The sequence below is a fragment of the Muntiacus reevesi genome, chromosome 10 (genome assembly GCF_963930625.1).
Source record: "Muntiacus reevesi chromosome 10, mMunRee1.1, whole genome shotgun sequence".
NCBI classification, from domain to species: Eukaryota; Metazoa; Chordata; class Mammalia; order Artiodactyla; family Cervidae; genus Muntiacus; species Muntiacus reevesi.
The window spans coordinates 44,721,350-44,739,050 of NC_089258.1; the positions used below are offsets into that span (position 1 = coordinate 44,721,350).

A 17,701-nucleotide genomic window follows, 5' to 3' on the forward strand; every position below is an offset into this window, starting at 1 on the left:
AAAATGATGTTTCTGTGCCTATTACCATGGAAGCAAGCCCAAGATGTGTTTGTGATCACGATCACCTCATTGTGTTCAGATCTCCAGGGATGCCTTCGATCCATGAAATAGATGCTATTTTCATGGGAACACTGTGTTCTCTTGTTTGTCTTCTAGTTTATGGTTCATGTTGAGCCAGCTTAGAATAGGAGTCAAGTCAGCAGAGTTAAAAAGCAAAACGCAGGATGACTTGATTTTTAAAGTATTACACGCAAGAAAAAACCCAGACTAAGTTCACTGCTGCACTTGAGCCCTCGGTGATCCCAGGAACTTCCCACCTGCCCCAGCAAGCCCGGCACACAGTCCTCACTGTCCGTCAGAAGACGCTGTGTCACTTTGCAGAGAACACCTTTTCTTTCATTCTGAATTTAGGGTTGTCCAGCTGTTCAGCTCTGGCCTTACAACCGGCAGTACTGCCAAGTCTTTAAATAGGACCAAGACCACTGAGTGGCCCCCAGATAGACCCCGGGACCGGAGAAGTTGCCATGGAGATGGGCCCCTCGACCCATCCCTATCCAATGGGCCTCTTTCTCTTTCGGTTTCAATTACACACATGGTCGCACGCTGGAGAAGAAAGCCTAAGGTCAGAGAAGGAAAACACGATCATTGCTGATAAGGTAGTAAAATATCTCCTCTTGGAACAGAGGAGAGCAGAGTGACCCTGACTGTCGATGCTGAGGGAATGCTGGCCTCTCAGGGAGAAAGAGTTAACCTGTGTGTCCTCAGCGGGTCCATGTCATGCATGGTGGTGACGGCGGGCCTCTGACTGCAGGTTTCCAGACGGGGAGACTCCAGATTGGGGGGCGGGCATGGTCTCGGCCCAGGTGTCCCAGGGACGGGCGCTTTGCAGAGCTGCCTCCCATTTAATAGTCTTGGTTCTGTGTCAGATGTGCTAATTTTTTAAGCGTTTATTAATTTTTAAAATTATGGTACTCTCACACAGCACGGTTCACCCATTTTAAGTGCACGGTGAACAGATGGTGGGGGGCCAGGCTGTGCCGGGTGCTGAACCTGGAGTCGGGGGCTGTGCTGACCTGGGGTCCTCTGCACACAGACACGGTCAGCACTGTGGGGCTGGATATTCACCTGGTTTAGTGTGGGAACCTCTGTGGTTTCCCCAACTGTGGAGTGGGTCTAATTTTTAGCTCTGAGCTGCGAAAGGTGAGCGGGGGAGTAAATGGTCTTTAAAAGGCCTTCTCGGTTAGAACTAAAGTCTGCTAATTCTGTAAGTGTGGGCAGACAGAACTCAGGTCAGGGCCCTCTGGGACTTTTCCCAGCTCCGGGACAGAGCGTGATGCTGTCCGGCGCTTACAGAGACGCTGAAAATGGTCCAGGTATTCGTCCCACGGCAGCAGTGATGAGGGGTTTGTCAAGGTTCACCCTGAAGGGAGGGCCGGTCCTGTGGGACGGACGGTGAGCTCCCCACATGCACAGGTTCTGCCCTTTGACCCCAGCACCAGGCTGAGCGCTGGGGTTCCTCCGGTGGGTCTGGGCAGCTGGGAGCCTCCCGTCCGTGAGCCGCTCGCTGGCTGGCTGCCTCGGTCGTGCCGGAGTTTTCACAGAACAGCTGCAGCGCCCTCGCCGCTGTCTCTCCTGATGCTCCCACGCTTCTCATCCCAAGTTATTTTGAGAAGCTGAGTTAGAAACCCTGCTCCCTGATGTTCACGTGACTGTTCTGCTGTTTGAATGACTCTTTTCTGAAGTTCAGCACTGCAGGCTGGGCTGCTGTTGAGTGGTGGGGACAGCGTGGGCCTCCCTGCCCGGCAACCACAGTTGTGGGCGGAGGGCCCTGCAGGGCTGGGCTGGGCGGCGCCTCCGCCCCACGCCCTGCCTGTCCTTGGGGGGTGCCACGTGAGGCCTTGAGCTTTCCACCAGGTGTGGAGCCTTGCAAGCTGGAGGCCCTCGGTTAGCTTAAGTTCAGGAACTTATTTTGCAAAATTCTGTGCCCACTGCATCTTAGTTTAACTCTGCTCCATGCTATCTCAGGAGGCGGGTTTATGAGGAAATAAATTTCCCTTATGGCAAAAATAAGGTGACACTGGATTCTTCATTTAGGATTCATAATCTCAGTTCAGTTTCCACAAGTGGCCCCTAGACCACCCTCAGTTTGCAAGAATTTGTGCCAGGTGGGCACCGTGGCAGGTGTTGAGGGGCTGTGTCCACAGCGCGGATGCTTGGGGGGCCTTTGGGGCAGGGGGTGAGCTGTCAGACCCTCAGAGATGTGTACACAAGATGGGGAAGGCATCGCCACCAGGCAGCCGGCCTGTCCCAAGGACAGGTTCCTGAAACCTTTCAGCAGGCGGGAGCAGTCATGTGCAAATTCTGATGCATGTCATTGTGGGAAAATCACCCCCACTGATTTCTACGTAGTTACTTAATGCTCACGATTGGCAGCTCACAGGCATGGCTGGGCCTCTGTTCCAAGGGGAGACGCATGCTCGGGGCTGGGCGCGGCTGCAGCTCTGGGCAGAGGGGCTGTGTGGCGGCACCGGCAGCCACTTGCAGCGCCTCCCTGTCCGGGAGCAGGCACAGACCAGGGAGACCTGTGGTGGATCGGGGTGACGTGCCCGTCAGGAGCCGGGGACGTCCTCGCTGTCTCTGCTGGTGTCTATCTGCGGCCTCCTTTTTGCCCAGTTCCCCCCACCTGGAGATCCCTGGTCCTGGATGCCCCCGGCACCCGCTATGTGGTGGGTGCCTGGGGTGATGCGGGGCTCTCAGGCACAGAGCTGCCGCCGGCCACATCCGCCAGGCCCCGGTCCGTGCCCCTGGGGGTCTCTGGACACAGTCACTGTGTCCTTGGCCACATGGACTCCACTTGGCTTTCCAACCCTGAGATTTCAAGCCTGTCGCAGAATTTACAAAATTCTGGGTGAACTAGACTCTGTTCTCGAGTCTCCTTCCTCAAGCCCTGGCGGGAGCACACTGAGATTTGTGTGCTTTAATTTTTTAGCATTCTTTGGCTGCACTGAGTCCTGGCTGTCATACTTGGGATCTTCCGTTGCAGCATGTGGGATCTAGCTTCCTGGCCAGGGATGGAACCAGGGCCCCCTGCCTTCAGAGCCACTGGAGCACCAGGGCAGTCCTCAGCATGCGCCTTTTGTCACCTGTGTTGCAGACCGAGGCTACATGGGGCCAGGGCAGCTGTATCAAGACCTGCAAAACTTGCTGCATGACCTCAGCGTCATCGGTCATATCACTCAGCTGGTTGGAAACCTCAAAGGGAACTATCAGGTGACAGCCGAATCTTGGGTTTAAATCCTCTTTTAGTTTCTAAACCACCGTCACTTATGTCTCCCACCACCCGGAAGGGAGGACTGGAGTTTCTTCAAGCCTTGATCTGACTGTGTCTCCTATTTCCGAGAAGCTGAAGCCTTCCAGTGTCACTGTCTTCGCCTTGAGGTTGACTCGAGCCTCAGTTCCCTTAGAAACATCCTGGCACCGTGTGGCCCTCCTCCCGTAGGAGCCTTTTTCCTGACGTGATCAGTGTCTCTGGTGTCCCTGGATCTTTGATGTCACGGCATCGCTCTCTTCCTCTCCCTCGGTCCGGTGCTGGCCTACTCACACCACTCCGTGTGCTTGTGCGTCTCCTAGAACCTGAACCCGTCGGTGGCCCAGGACTGGATGTCCGGCTTGCAGAGGCTGATTCTGAAGAAGGAAGAAGAGATCCGGGCGGCTGACTGCTGCCGGGTGCAGTTGCAGCTCCCGGGGAAGCAGGACAAGTCAGTGGGCCTCAGCGGGGGGGTGCAGCAAGCTCGGTCCTCTGTCCCTACCTGCCCGTCTTCGCGGTTCGGGGACCGAATCCTACAGGCAGGCCCTGGGACTGGATTTCACGTGTTGGAGCTCACCTGTGGAGTGAACGGCCTTCCCTTCTCCCTGCAGGTCCGGCCGGCCGACTTTCTTCACCGCCGTGTTCAACACCTTCACTCCCGCCATTAAGGAGTCCTGGATCAACAGCCTGCAGATGGCCAAGCTCGCCCTAGGTAAGCCGGGTTGAGGTCAGCTGATGAAATCAGGGGCAGCACATGTTCCTCTGCTAGGATGGGCGCACCCCCGGGGGGGTCAGACTGCGGCTGGGAAGGAAGCTTGAGGAGGGGTTCGTCCTCACCTCTTTTGGCTCTCCCCGGTGGCTGCAGAGGAGGAGAACCACCTGGGCTGGTTTTGCGTGGAGGACGACGGGAACCAGATCAGGAAGGAGAGACACCCGCTGCTCCTGGGACACATGCCTGTGACAGTGGCCAAGCAGCAGGAGTTCAAGGTGGGCCAGGCAGCCTAGACGTGGCCTCCGGGCTGGCGTGCATAGCGATCCTGCAGGACCGGGGTGCTTCAGGCCAGATCCTGCTTGTCTTGGCCGCTGCCCCGCCCTCCTCACAGGCCCCTCGCCTGGCGGCTGGGCTCCCTTGTGGGTCGTAGCTGGGGGCCCTCTGCCGGCCTGGGGAGTGGGGCCCACCCCGTCTCCAGGTGGCCTCATACTTGCGTGCCTGTGCTGTGCGCTCAGGCACTGTGGCCAGTGACTGCTGTGACCGCTGAGACACGTGGTGTATCTTTCTTTAAGAGACATGTTACTGTTTTCCCATGTGGTCTCTGGCCGACACTCAGACCTGGAGCTCCCTCGGTTTATGGGGACCCCTCCAGTGGCAGAACCCGCTCCCTACGAGAGGCAAGGGCCTGTTGATGTGGCCTCCCCCGTGGGGATGCAGCCCCCGGGCACACAGGTGTTTGCATCTAAAAACCAAATTTCTGCAACTCGTACACCCATCTTTTCCTCTCTTAGTCTTTGTCATTTCCGTGGCGTCCGTCAGACACTGTTATCTGTTAAAAGACTTGCTTTCCAGCCTCTTCTGAGTCCCATTTTAAATTTGGGTCTTTTATTTTATTCCCCTTTAGATTGAATGTGCTGTTTATAATCCTGAGCCATACCTGAATAATGAGAATCAGTCAGACTCGTTTTCCGTGGCTCATGGTTTCCTGTGGGTAAGATGCCTTTGTTTGTCTTTAATGCAGGTTCGTGAAGAATCCATATCCACAGTTAATGAGAAAATGACAGACAGGGCTGTCCCGTAGATTGTTGTTAGGCATCAGTGTGGTATAAACATGAAAGTCCCAGATGGGAAAAGGACAATCCTAGAGTGAAATGCTTTTCTCTCTTTTCTTTTTCAAATAAAACTTCTGCAGTTAATTTCAATCCAAAGACAACTAATTTAAATAATAGAAGTATTTAAATGTTTGTTTTTTTTTCAACTGGGACATTTCTCACCCCTTTTTTCCTCTTTTTGTATCCTTGTTTTCTTAGGTAAGGCCTGGTTTAAGATTGATTCTAGTCCGTAGTTCCAGACTTTGAATTACTTATCGATGGGCCTCTGCCTTCGTGTGGTGCTAGGTGTTCAGGTTTTAAAGGATATAAACGTGACTTTTACAAGAGCAAAACTGTTCTGTCCTTATTTAAGTAAAGGAAAACGCTACCTGATTGAACACAGAGAGTCACAGAGGGAGCATACGTGGGAGGTCATTCAACGCTGTTGGGAGCTGGTTCCCACTCCAGAGCTGGGTTTTGCTGCGGCCGTGGGGGGTCAGCTGTGCAGGCCCCGTGGGAGCCCCCCGCTCACTTCTCCCACCGACCCCTAGATCGGGAGCTGTACCAGTCAGATGGGCCAGATCGCCATCGTCTCCTTCCACAACTCCAGCCCCAAAGTAATCGAGTGCTTCAACGTGGAGTCCCGCGTGCTGTGCATGGCGTACGTGCCCGCCGAGGACAGGCCCCACGAGCCTGAGGGCGGGGGCCGGGCACTGGGCGTGCCCGCCGTCTGCCTGGGAACGGAGGAGGGCAGGTGAGCGTGCCCCTGGCCCTGGGCGTTGCCGCGACCCACCGTGGCAGCTCGCTGGGGTCTGTGTGGTGAGGGTGGAGCAGGCTGGGACTCGACTCTGAAGGAGCCCATGCGTGGGACATTCCTGGGCAACCCCATGGGGCGGCAACACCTTACAGGGAGAGTTCCTGCTGCCCTTTGCTGCAGACACACTTCCTGCTGATTCATGCTTCTAAGTGCACATCACTCTTAGACTTCAGAATGAGACAGAGATGTGCTCTGTGTTAACCTCACACTAAGCATCATTCAGAGTTGAAAGGGAAGTTGCGTTGACTTTCCTAGTGTGAAGTCCCTAGATCTGTAGGAAGAACTAGGCTTAAAAAAGAACCCAGAACTTCTCTTTTAGAAGAGAAGAGAGATCAGAGGGTCAGCAGCCTTTTCAGTGCAGCCAGGTGTTTGCAGAAGGAGCAGGAGGTGGGGAAGGGCGGGCTGGGGTGGACATGGTTCTGCTCGGTGCTCACGCCCTTCCGTGTGAGCATGCGTCCACCGGGTGATGTGTCTCTCAGCATCTCCATCTACAAAAGCAGCCAAGGCTGCAAGAAGGTGCGGCTACAGCACTTCTTCACCCCGGATAAGTCCACGGTCATGAGCCTGGCCTGCACATCCCAGAGCCTATACGCTGGCCTGGTCAACGGCGCTGTGGCTGTCTACGCCAGAGCAGACGGTGAGTGTCCCAGGGTGCGCTTGCGAGCAGAAGTGTCACTGCTGCGTCTGGAGGGGGGGTTCACCCTGGGCCGAGCGGCAGTCCCATCAGTACCTGCCACCCTGTATCCTGAGGCTCTCGTGACTCGGTCCTGAAGGGAGGACGTGGGTAGAGGCCAGCAAAGCACCACCTGTTGGGTTAGGGTTAGGGTTAGGCTGCCCAACACAGTGCCAGCTGTTGGGTTAGGGTTAGGGTTAGGCCGCCCAGCACAGTTCCAGCTGTTGGGTTAGGGTTAGGCCGCCCAGCACAGTGCCAGCTGTTGGGTTAGGGTTAGGGTTAGGCCGCCTGGCACAGCGCCAGCTGTTGGGTTAGGGTTAGGGTTAGGGTTAGGCCGCCCGGCACAGTGCTAGCTGTTGACTTAGGGTTAGGCCGCCCGGACAGCACCAGCTGTTGGGTTAGGGTTAGGTTTAGGGTGAGGGTTGGCCGCCCGGCACAGTGCCAGCTGTTGACTTAGGGTTAGGCTGCCCAGACAGCACCAGCTGTTGGGTTAGGGTTAGGGTTAGGCCGCCCGGCACAGCACCAGCTGTTGGTTTAGCGTTAGGGTTAGGCTGCCCGGCACAGCACCAGCTGTTGGGTTAGCATTAGGGTTAGGCTGCCTGGCACAGCACCAGCTGTTGAGTTAGGGTTAGGCTGCCCAGCACAGCACCACCTGTTGCACATGCTTCACTGCGTCCCAGAGCAGAAGCCCGCGGTCCCGGGCTAGGGCCAGTTACGGCCTGCACTGAACTCCTGCAGAGAATGAGGCGCACGGCAGGATCCAGGGCCCCTCGTGGAGGGTTTACTCTGCAGAGGACCCATTGTTTCGCTCCTGCTCGGTGTGATTCATGTTTAAATACCTGTTTATTTAGAATCACATGAGTGTTTATCATGGGATTCTCTCTGCTGCTCTTTGCGACCTTTGTTCAGCATCACTCACTCAAGTTGTTTTTTTCTGCTGCTCCAGTAGAGTTTAAATTTCATGGGAGCTATCGACTATTTGAAAGTTTGAAATGACTATGATACGTCTGGTCTAACAAGCCTTCCAGCTTGATTTGGGGTGTCTATGTCCGTTTCTTCCAGTGTTAATGAATTTTTTCAGACTTTATTTTTGTTTACTGGGTGAATTTAAACAACCCCCCCTCCCCACAAAGTTTACTGAGATATAACTAACATATAACATTATATAAGTTTGAGGTACACCGTGTCTTGACTTGATACACATACGTGTTACAAAGTGGTCACCACCACCTACTAGCTCTCACCCCTATCACATCAGGTACTAGCAATTGCTTTTTTTGTTCTGAGAACATTTAAGGTCGGTTCTCTTAACAAGTTTCAAGTATGTTGTTAACTGTAAACATAATGCTGTGCATTAGATCCTCAGAACTTTTCATCTTATAACTGAAGTCTGTGCCCTTTGGCCATCATCTCCCTGTCTCCCCCACCCCCAGCCCCTGGCAGCCACCCCTCTTCTCTGTTTCTACGAGTTTGGCTTTTTTAGATTCCACATATACAGTGGAATCTGTATATGTGTTTCCTTTTCCATACAGTGTTTCCTTTTCTCTGACACATTTCACTTAGCATAGAGTCCTCCTGGTCCATCCATGCTCTCACAAATGGCAAGATTTCATTCTTTCTTGTGGCTGAGTAATATTCCATTGTGCCTATACATAATCACATTTTCTGTATCTGTTCATCCATCGGCAACTTAGGTTGCTTCTGTGTCTTGGCTGTTGTAAATAATGCTACAGTGAACGTTGAAGGGTGTGTATCATTTCAAAGTAGTGTTTCTGTTCTGTGTGGACTGATACATGCCCAGCAGTGGCGTTGCTGGAGCGTATGGTAGTTCTTTTCAGTTTTCTGAGGAACCTCCATACTGTTCTCCACCGTGGCTGCACCAGCGTACAGTCCCAGCAGCACTGCACAAGGGTTGTCTTTTCTCTGCATCCTCACCAGTACTTGTTGTTTCTTGTCTTTTTGGTGATGGCCATTCTGACCGGTGTGACTGTAGGTTTGGCTTATATTTCCCTGATGATGAGTGATGCTGAGCATTTTTTTATGTACCCATTGGCCATCTATGTGTCTTTGAAGAAATGTCAGTTTGAGAAACTGAATTTGAATGAAATTGAAAGAAATATTTTCTTCTAAGATGGAGCCTGGAATTCCGAGCCTCAGACGGTGATTAAGTTAGGCGTCCTCCCAGTTCGAAGTCTGCTCTTGATGGAAGACACGCTGTGGGCGGCGTCTGGCGGCCAAGTCTCCATCGTTAGTGTGGAGACTCTCGCTGTGGAGGTGAGTCGTTTTAAGTGGCCACGCCGTGTGGGAAAGACGCCGAGCACCAGTGCACTGACCTCCCAGGCGTGGCTGAGGAGCACCCCTCGCCTGCAGAAAGCTCAGGCAGCGTCTTGCCTGCGGCCCCTGCGCTCAAGGGAAAGCCTTCATCCTTTGGTATGGGAAGGATTAACTCGAGGATGCCACAGCCCTTTTCCAGCCACACCCATGGGATAATTATGTATCATGTACCTGCTAATTAGTGTTAATGTTACTTTAAAAAATGTGTTCAGTAGGAACATAGTGGGAAGTCTTCATGGACATATGGAGGCTTAGTGCTTGATTGAAGAGGTGTTTCATGTCAGTGCGGTAAACGCCTTTATTCAGTAGAGATGACAGGTGTTGGAGAAATCAGAGCTGGGTCTCAGACCTCGACTCTTTACCCTGGAGACATTGTGGACGGAGGGACGTTAGAGCCCAAACAAAGCCACAGACTTACAAGGTGCAGACAGTGGGGTGTGCTGGCCATTGGACCACAAATTGCTCCTCCGTATATTTCTGACGTGACCTCTCCCAGGCCTGCAGGACAGAGCCTCCTCAAGTGGCAAAGGGTCAGCGCTCCACAGGAGAGGGGACGGAACTGATGGCAAGAGCAGAGGCAGGAGACAAACCTGGCTTTGCTCGGTATTTCCTGTTTTTTACTTGGCTGTGCCGCACGGCTTGCAGGATTGTGGTTCCACTACCAGGGATTGAAGCCAGGGCTGCAGCAGTGAAGGCGCTGGGTCCCAACCACTGGACCTCCAAGGGAGTCCTTGCCCAGCGTCTGTGTAGTAACTTGTTTCTGCTTCTGCGCATCTTCTCCTTCTTACTTCTTGTACCTCAGGGTAGTAAGACACCCTCAGTGGAGCGTGAAGAAGTAAGTCATTGACCGCAGCACCTGCGCAGGGGACTCATCAGCGCGGTGACCGCTTGCTGGAACCACATTTCCCCGCCGCGCACCCTAGCAGCGTCACCTTCTCAGTGAGCTCGTGAGAGTCAGAGTTCACATCCCAGCTAAGCCCCACACTGCACGGCGGTCGTATTTCGCTTTCTTTTCACGCAGAAGGACTAGTGAGATAGCAACCTTTCATTGAAAGAGGGGTCCCGGCCTCCAGGGTCTAGTGCCTGCTGGCCTGAGGTGGAGCTGGTGTGATAATAGGAGTAATGCACGCAGTAAATGTAATGCACATGTATCATTCCAAACTATTCCCCCCTCCACTCGTGGAAAAATTGTCTTCCATGAAATCACTCCCGGTGCCAACAATGCTGGGGACCGCTGCTTTAGGACATTTCTCCAAAACCAGCGCATTAGTTTTGTCATAAGTTCATACCAAAGCCAGAATGATGGTTTCTGTAGCCACCACCAGGGCAATTCCATGCTAACACAACAGTACGACCTTATAACCATCAGAGTATATTCCATCCACAAATTCCAGACAGTGTGTATGCTGTAAACCTTGGATACTCAGAAATAGTATGTTTGGATTTAAGTAAGAGCCTCCTTTCTGCAATTTTAGTACCAAGATGAGTAGATATATAGACAGAAGCAAAGTCTACTCTATTATTAAAATATGTAATATGTCCCGTGGTTCTGTGCAGGGGGACCACAGTGGGCTGTTGGTGTAGCTTTAGAGATCTGAATCACGGTGGTCTCCACCCTCTTTGGTGGGGGGCGGTGGTGTAGGGTTGATGCGGGCTGCTGCTAGGAGTGGTGCCGTGGCAGTAGGACCCATGAGGGTCACGAGGCTACACTCTTTCTGGGTTGGGTCAAGCAGGTGGTGAGGTAGGGCATACATTCGGAAGGAAAGGGTGTCTGAGGTTCAGCGGCAGGTGAGTGTCCTTGCAGTGACCTCTGCTCAGCAGTGGTTGGGCTGGTTGCAGGTGGGGTGGTGGGGCTGCAGGGCAGCTCAGTGTCATGGTGCTGCCCTGGGCGGGCCACGTGCCCAGTGCCGCGGGAACAGAATTCCCTGCCTGCCCGCCATCGGGTCAGGGAGAGCAGACGGGGAACCGTGACGCCCAGCATGTGAAATGGAGCTGCGTCACCTGGATTTGGGGGTCAGGCTTCTTCCTCCTTCCCAACTACGAGAGCCTCCTTTCTGGGACTCATTTCATGCCTTTTAGGAAAACGTCGCGCTTTGGGAACATGGCCGCAGCTTGGAAGGTAGCCTGCCGTTTGGGAGCAGGCGGGACATTCCGGGCTCTGCGGGTGCTTTCCATGTAGCTTTGTGTCTTGGGGCCGCGGTTTAATTCAGTCTCAGTTTCTTGCTGGAGCTGTTTACCTTAAGGCCTGTTCTTCCTTCCTCCTGATTTTCTGCACTGTGCCGTGCTCCTGACTGCAGACAGAGAGGAAGGAGAAAAAGCTCTCCTTCTACCCCTGATGTTGAAGAGGAAAACAGGAAGACCGAAACGGATAAGTTATTAAGGTAGTGGAGTGTCTCCTGAGTTGATGCCTCTTTTCCGAGTTAAATTCCTGTCATTCTGTAGAAAGATGGAACGCAGGGCACACTGGGGACAGGCCTGAGCCCATGGGTGGGCCGGTTCTGAGACACCCAGTAAGGGTCGGGACCCTGCCCCCCCCAGAGGCATTTGGAGTCTGGAGCCTCACGATTTCATGGTGGACAGGGACTCAGGTGCCCTGCTGCCCAAACTTCCCATTTTCAAACAGAAGACCAAGCCTCTGAGACAGCGGGAGGCAGGCCAAGCGTCCTGAGTCAAGCTCTCACTCGCATCATCCGTCCCGTAGCAGAGCAGGGTCCTGCGCTCCCCACCTGCAGGTGCCATGCAGAGCAGGCACACGGGGAGGACTCACGGGCCGCCGCTGGCCGCCAGCCCTGGGGACGTGTCCGGGTGAGGACGTCTGTGGCTCTGCCGGGCCCCACGTCCTGCCTCTGAGATGCCAGCTGTCAGGCATCGCACAAGGCAGGTGTCCTCTGAGCAGGGACCTGGCCCTGCGGGTCACAGACCTCCAAAGCGGCCCTGTCTGGGAGAGGGGGCGGGCTTCCCCAGAAGGAAGGACGCACAGTGTCCCAGGGCAGGGCTGATGCGTGTCAGGACCTGAGCAGGCGGTTCTGGGCCCTTTTGGCCCAGAAATGGGCTGAGTGCGGGCGTGGGGACGCGAGGGGCATAGGCTGGGCTGGGGCGTGGAGGCCTCACTGGGGTTCGTGGGCTGTCAGCCTCTGGCCTGTCAAGGGCTTGGGGGGCATGGCCCCTGCCCCGACCCGCCTGGGCAGGGCTGGTGAGGCGGAGGCCGCAGCCACGAGGCGGTGCACTCGGCTGTTTCCGGAACCGGCTGCCGCGTGACCCTGAGCCCCATGCTGTGCTCCGGAGGCAGCGGGCGGGCGGGGATTTAAACACAGACCAGATGTGAGGAAGTCTGTCTTCTCAGAGGATTTTCTGAGAGGCGTTGAGGGGAGGGGGTGAGGTTGGTTGCGGGAGATGCACTGAGAACGTTACCGCAGAATGCGGCCCTAGGACTCCGCAGACCGGCCTCCGGGCTCTCTGCAGAAGCCTCAGTGATGACGATGATGCTGAGACAGTCGGCCACCAGAGGGCAGCGGGCACGGAGCTCCCTCAGGCTCCAGGAGCACGGAGACGGCCCCGCGGCGCCCTGTTCCTCTCCAGGGCGGCCCCGCTCTCCTGCCCGGGGTCTCCCTTGGAGGTGACCGGACACGGGAGGTCAGTCTCCGCACGCGGGCCGGTGGGGTGTGACCCGGGGCGCCCGCTTCCTCCAGCCCCGTCTGGGCTTCCCGAGGGGTCTGCGCTGGTACACAGAAGAGAGGATGGAAACCACCCCCTCGAGGCCTGTCAGGAGGGAAAGGCTGTGTCTGTCACATGACACCGTGGACGGGGCAGCCCAGCCGCTCCACAGGCTGCCTACAGAGTGAAAGCCGACCCTCGGGAGGCAGGACATACTGACAGACCAGTCACAGACCTGCCAAGGACGCACAGCAAACGGCTTACATAACCGACAGCTCAGCAGGCGGAGGAGGAACAGCCCGGTCCAGGAGTGGACCGAGGCTCTACACGGACTGTTCCACAGGGAAGATACCCAGATGGCCCGCGCACGCAGGGAAGGGCACACAGCATCGTTAGTCCTCAGGGACACGCAGACCAAAGCGACCGCGAGATACCATCACCCCCACGGAGATGGCAGTGGCAGCAAAGGAGTGCTGATGAGCACCACAGACGGTGTGGGGAAGCTGAGCCCCCGTGCTGCTGCTGGAGCCCAGGTTGTCCTTCCCCAGAAAGGGGACTGTGAGGTTCCGGCATGCACTCAGGAGAGCCTCTCCGAGGACTCGGGGCACCTTCCTGACCGCGACGCCGGCCCAGCCCGCTGACACATTTAAGTTGCATGTGCGATTATCGGGGAGGCTGGGAGGCGCACATGCACGTGCCTGCCTTCGGAGGGAACGTGTGGCTCTGGCACATGGTGGCGACAGAACTGCGTGCTCCAGCCAGCACTGTGGCTCTGGGATCTCGGCGGTGCCGGAGTCCCCCAAGTCGCTCGAGCCCACCTTCACTTAAGATGAGGTGTGATGCCTTGGAACGGAATCCCCATCTGACTGAAAGCACGCTCGCAGGTCCACCTCCAGTCCAGCTGGCGGTGTGGGTGCGGCGGGAAGGTTTGCCAGCACACCCTTCCTGTGTGTGCGAGGATGGTGCACGTGTCGCGGGTGGTGAGCGCTCCCTGCTCTCAGCGCTTGAGGAGCAGCCCCAGGATGGTCTGAGCCTGCTGTCTACCCTTACGGGGTCTTCAGTGACCTCTCTGCAGGGCGGGGAGTGGGGCGGGATTGTGATCCACTCTGGACTAAGAGGACTTCTGTGGGCATGCTGTTACCTCACCCCGCCTGCCCCCCAGTCCCTGGCAGTGATCGCAGCCGTCCACCATGGGGACAGGGTGCAGGGGTCCCCCCGGGGTTCCCTGCAGAGCAGGGCGGTCAGGATGGAGGTGGGGGCACGCTCAGCCTAGAGGCTTGGGGGGACCCTATCAGACGGAGCAGGGACCAGAGGGCAGGACGCAGAGGGGTTTCCTCACGGGCAGCGCGGCCCCTCCCTCCCTTCAGGTTGGGGCTGATGGGTCTACACGCGTGTGCCCATGGGTCTGGGTGACACCCATGTGGCAGGTGGCTGACGGGAGGTGAGGTCTGGGGCGCCGGCTGGACACTACACACGGGTGGGGGGACGACAGGCCCCCCGAGACTCAGCATAGCACCCGACGCCCCGCCATGTCTGTTCCCTCATCTCCGCAGGGCCAGCTGGAGGCCCACCAGGAAGAGGGCATGGTGGTCTCACACATGGCCATTGCTGGCGTGGGCATCTGGGTCGCCTTCACCTCGGGGTCCACGCTCCGCCTGTTCCACACGGAGACACTCAAGCACCTGCAGGACGTCAACATCGCCACCCCCGTCCACCACATGCTGCCAGGTGGGGTCTTCCCCAGGGCTGGGGCGCGGGCGCAGCAGGGCGCCCTCAGAGCCAGAGCCGAGGGTCACGGGCTGTTCCTCGTGGTCAGCAGGCCCCGGTGTGGGGGGCAGGACCTATGGTGGAAAAGCGGAGGACAGGGGGAGACCAGCTGGAGGGTGTGGGGGACCTGGGGGGGGTTACAGGGTGGCCCCGGGATGGGGGGCAGGACGTGAGGTGGAAAAGTGGAGGACGGGGAGACCGTCTGGAGGGTGTGGGGGGGGTCACAGGGTGGCCCCCCTGGACTCCACCAGCCCCAGGAGGGTGGGTGTTCCCACAGCAGGACTCAGAGCAGCCAGCATGCAGAGTGGGGGCGTGGGGGCCGCATGGGTGTGTGTGTGTGTGTGTGTGTGTGTAGGCATGTGGCTGTTGCACACGTATGCTTGTCATGTATCAGCACATGGCCCTTGTGTATAAGTGTGTACATGTATGTAGCTGGTATGTACGTGCATTGCCTGGCACGTGTGTGTGTCTCCGCGGGCCTTCTGGAAGTACGCTCACACTTCGGGCATGTCGTGTACTTCCCCACATGGGCCGCCTCTCCTGGTGGAGCAGAGACCGCCCTGCGCGGTGTGAATGGATCTGTGTGGGCCCCCAGGCGCCCCAGCCCCAACTCCCCATGGGGGAGTGGCCCGTGTGCGCTGGGCTGCGGGCGGGCCCTATCTCGCTCTCTCCCCCTCCCGGCCCCTGGCTAACGCCCTGCATCTCGCCCACCTGCGTGGCTCCTGCCGTCGGGCTCAGGACCCACAAGGCCCTGCCCGCTGTCACAGGCCAGTGCCTGCTCCCCTGCCCGCCGCACCCACACCAGGCCTGGGTCTTTTCCTCCTGAGCTGCGGCCCATCAAGGTGGAGCCTCTGGTTGGCGCAGGCTCCATGTCAGCGTGTTGTGTGAGACATCCTCACACGCTGGGCGATACCCAGGGGTTCGTGCTCTGTCTGCATCTCGTATTTTACTCCCGGGTTTGGAGCCGCCAGGCCTGGTGGGCTGTGAGGAAGGTGGAAGTTAGAGCAGAACTCAGGTGTGCCGGCATGAGGCTGCGGCCACACCGACGGCGGTGCCAGGATGCTCAGACAGCTCTCTGCCGCGGGTCTGGTTCTTGGTGCACCGGTGATCCCAGAGCAGGGACCCCCTCTCGCGTCACGTCTTGAATCGTCTTACCCTCGGGCCAGTGGTGCACAGTGAGTGCCTGACACTCAGACCTTCAGTCAGTGCATCTGCGCCCCACGGGCCCGTGGCATTGCAGGTCGCCGGGCTCCCATCACCCCAGACACGCGTGAGTGAGCCTCATTCTACAGCTGTGTTCCTGAGGCCGCCCCAGTGGGTTTTACTTTTTATGCAGAAATGGCAGTAACACGTAAACTGTCCTTTCGTGCTCTCTCCCTCAGAATGTGCAATTCCAGTAGGTTCTAGAGACGAAGATTTTCCAGGCCAGAGGAATAAGAGTTGGGAAAAAAAATATACTGTAACTCAGGCCTTTGGTTGTCACAGCGTTGATGACCTGTTTAGTTCATGGGGGCTTGGCCGGCTCCCCTGTGGGCCGGGTCTGCGTGTTGAGCTGCCTCTTTCTGTCCTCTCTGGAGCTCACTCTGAGCACCGTTAGCACCGTATCTTTGCCATAAAACGCGTTAGATTCAGCAGATGGGGGATGGGTCAGATGGGCACCTTGGGTCAGCATGCACGTTCGCAAGGGTAGCCGGTCAGTCTTCCCAGCTCTGCTCTGTGGGTGGGGAGTTCTGGCCAAGGTTCAGAGGGTGGCGCGTCCTCTGGGTCACAAGGGACAGCAGGATGCAGCTGTTTCCTGCTGTCTCCAGGGCAGGCATGCAGGTGGAGCCTGCTGAGAACTTGCATCAGATCGGCCTTCGAACTGCCCAAGCAGCAAACACAGCCCCTTCCAGGGGTGACACCACCAAATGAAACGGCCACGTTTCTATCTAATCAAAAAGTCACTGTAACTTTTCTAAGTACCATCAACCACATCACAAGGGAATTCAGCAACTTAAACCAGACTCAAGAGTGACTATTGTAAGGTAGGGAACAGACTGAGGTGTAGGCAGACATGCAGGTCCTAAGTATTGCTAGAGCCCCAGCCGCCCCCACAGGCACACGTTCAGGATTCCTGGGAACTTCATACACTGGCTTTTTATCAGTCACATGCCTGTGTTTAGAAGTAAAGCTAGATCTTTGGCTTCCGTAGCTGTTCTTTTAGTTTGGTGGTAGTTGTTGCTGCAAAAGTAATCAAAAAGTGACTTGTGTAGACCTGCTGACCTGCCTTTGACTTTTGTGTTTAGACCGTTCATTTTCACACTTTATCTAAGGGGAACTTCAGGTCAAATGCAGAGAAGCTGGAAATGACTCGTTTCTGGGGAACAGAAGGATCCAGCTGTTCTGAAGTGACCTGGCTTCCCGGGAGCAGCCTGGACGGCTGGTCTCGCGCTTGAGTTCAGCGCTGAAAGGAGCTGCCAGACGGCCGCCCGGCCAAGCTCCTGTTGGAGGCGCTGCTGCTGGGGGCAGGGTCGCGGAGGGGTGGCCCTCCCTGGGACTGCCGTGTCTCGTCTCAGCGTTTCCCAGAGCTGCCCAGACCACAGGGGTCTCCTGTCCGCAGGGCCTCCGTGCAGCGCTCAGTCGTGTCCCTTCCCTGGGAGCCGGTCCCGCACTGAGGTCTCTGCTGACCTGTGCAGTGGGCTCTGGTGCACAAGGCCGCTGTCTGGTGTGCGTGTGCGTGTGCGTGTGCATGTGTTCACATGTGCGGCTCTGCCTGGAAGTGGATGGTTTCCCTGGACAGCTCTGGGGGATGCGCTCGGCTCTGGAAGCGCCGGCCCAGCAGTGCCAAGAGCGTCGTGCTCGAATTGTCCCTCGGCCACTGCTGCATGATCCTGAGGAGGTCGTGCTCGAATTGTCCCTCGGCCACTGCTACATGGTCCTGAGTGCAGCCGGGACGCGCCCGCCCCTCGGGGTCTTCCTCATCTGGCTGTAGCATTGCCCTGTGAGCTTAGGGCTCTGGCGACGCCCGCCCACCCGGGAGGTGTGGCTCGGGGAGCACTCGGGGGGTCTGCAGTGTTTCTGGGCAGTTCCCGGGACCCCTTCCCCGGAGCGTGGGCTGTGGGCACCAGCTCTCCTGTCCCTCCGTCCAGGGCACCAGCGGCTGTCTGTGACCAGCCTGCTCGTCTGCCACGGCCTGCTGATGGTGGGCACCAGCCTGGGCGTCGTGGTGGCCCTGCCAGTCCCACGCCTGCAGGGAATCCCCAAGGTGACCGGTGAGTGCACGGCGCGTCTGCGCCTCTGGGGCCTCTTCCTGTCCTGGACGCTCACTGAGCCCACCGTCTGTGTCCAGCTGTGTCTTCGCTTAATG

At 56.9% G+C, this 17,701-nt stretch overlaps 1 protein-coding gene across 3 annotated transcripts in view; it reads left to right on the forward strand.

Annotated features, from left to right (window-relative positions):
* ARHGEF10 (Rho guanine nucleotide exchange factor 10) overlaps window positions 1-17,701 on the forward strand; it is a 58,508-nt gene that overhangs the window by 37,185 nt on the left and 3,622 nt on the right. For all 3 annotated transcript variants that reach the window (XM_065946584.1, XM_065946586.1, XM_065946587.1), the window contains 10 exons: window positions 3,155-3,270; window positions 3,631-3,758; window positions 3,919-4,019; window positions 4,173-4,294; window positions 4,924-5,010; window positions 5,662-5,864; window positions 6,407-6,564; window positions 8,732-8,874; window positions 14,142-14,316; window positions 17,484-17,606. In XM_065946584.1, coding sequence (XP_065802656.1) covers window positions 3,155-3,270; window positions 3,631-3,758; window positions 3,919-4,019; window positions 4,173-4,294; window positions 4,924-5,010; window positions 5,662-5,864; window positions 6,407-6,564; window positions 8,732-8,874; window positions 14,142-14,316; window positions 17,484-17,606 — 1,356 coding nt within the window. The remainder of the gene's footprint in view (window positions 1-3,154; window positions 3,271-3,630; window positions 3,759-3,918; window positions 4,020-4,172; window positions 4,295-4,923; window positions 5,011-5,661; window positions 5,865-6,406; window positions 6,565-8,731; window positions 8,875-14,141; window positions 14,317-17,483; window positions 17,607-17,701) is intronic.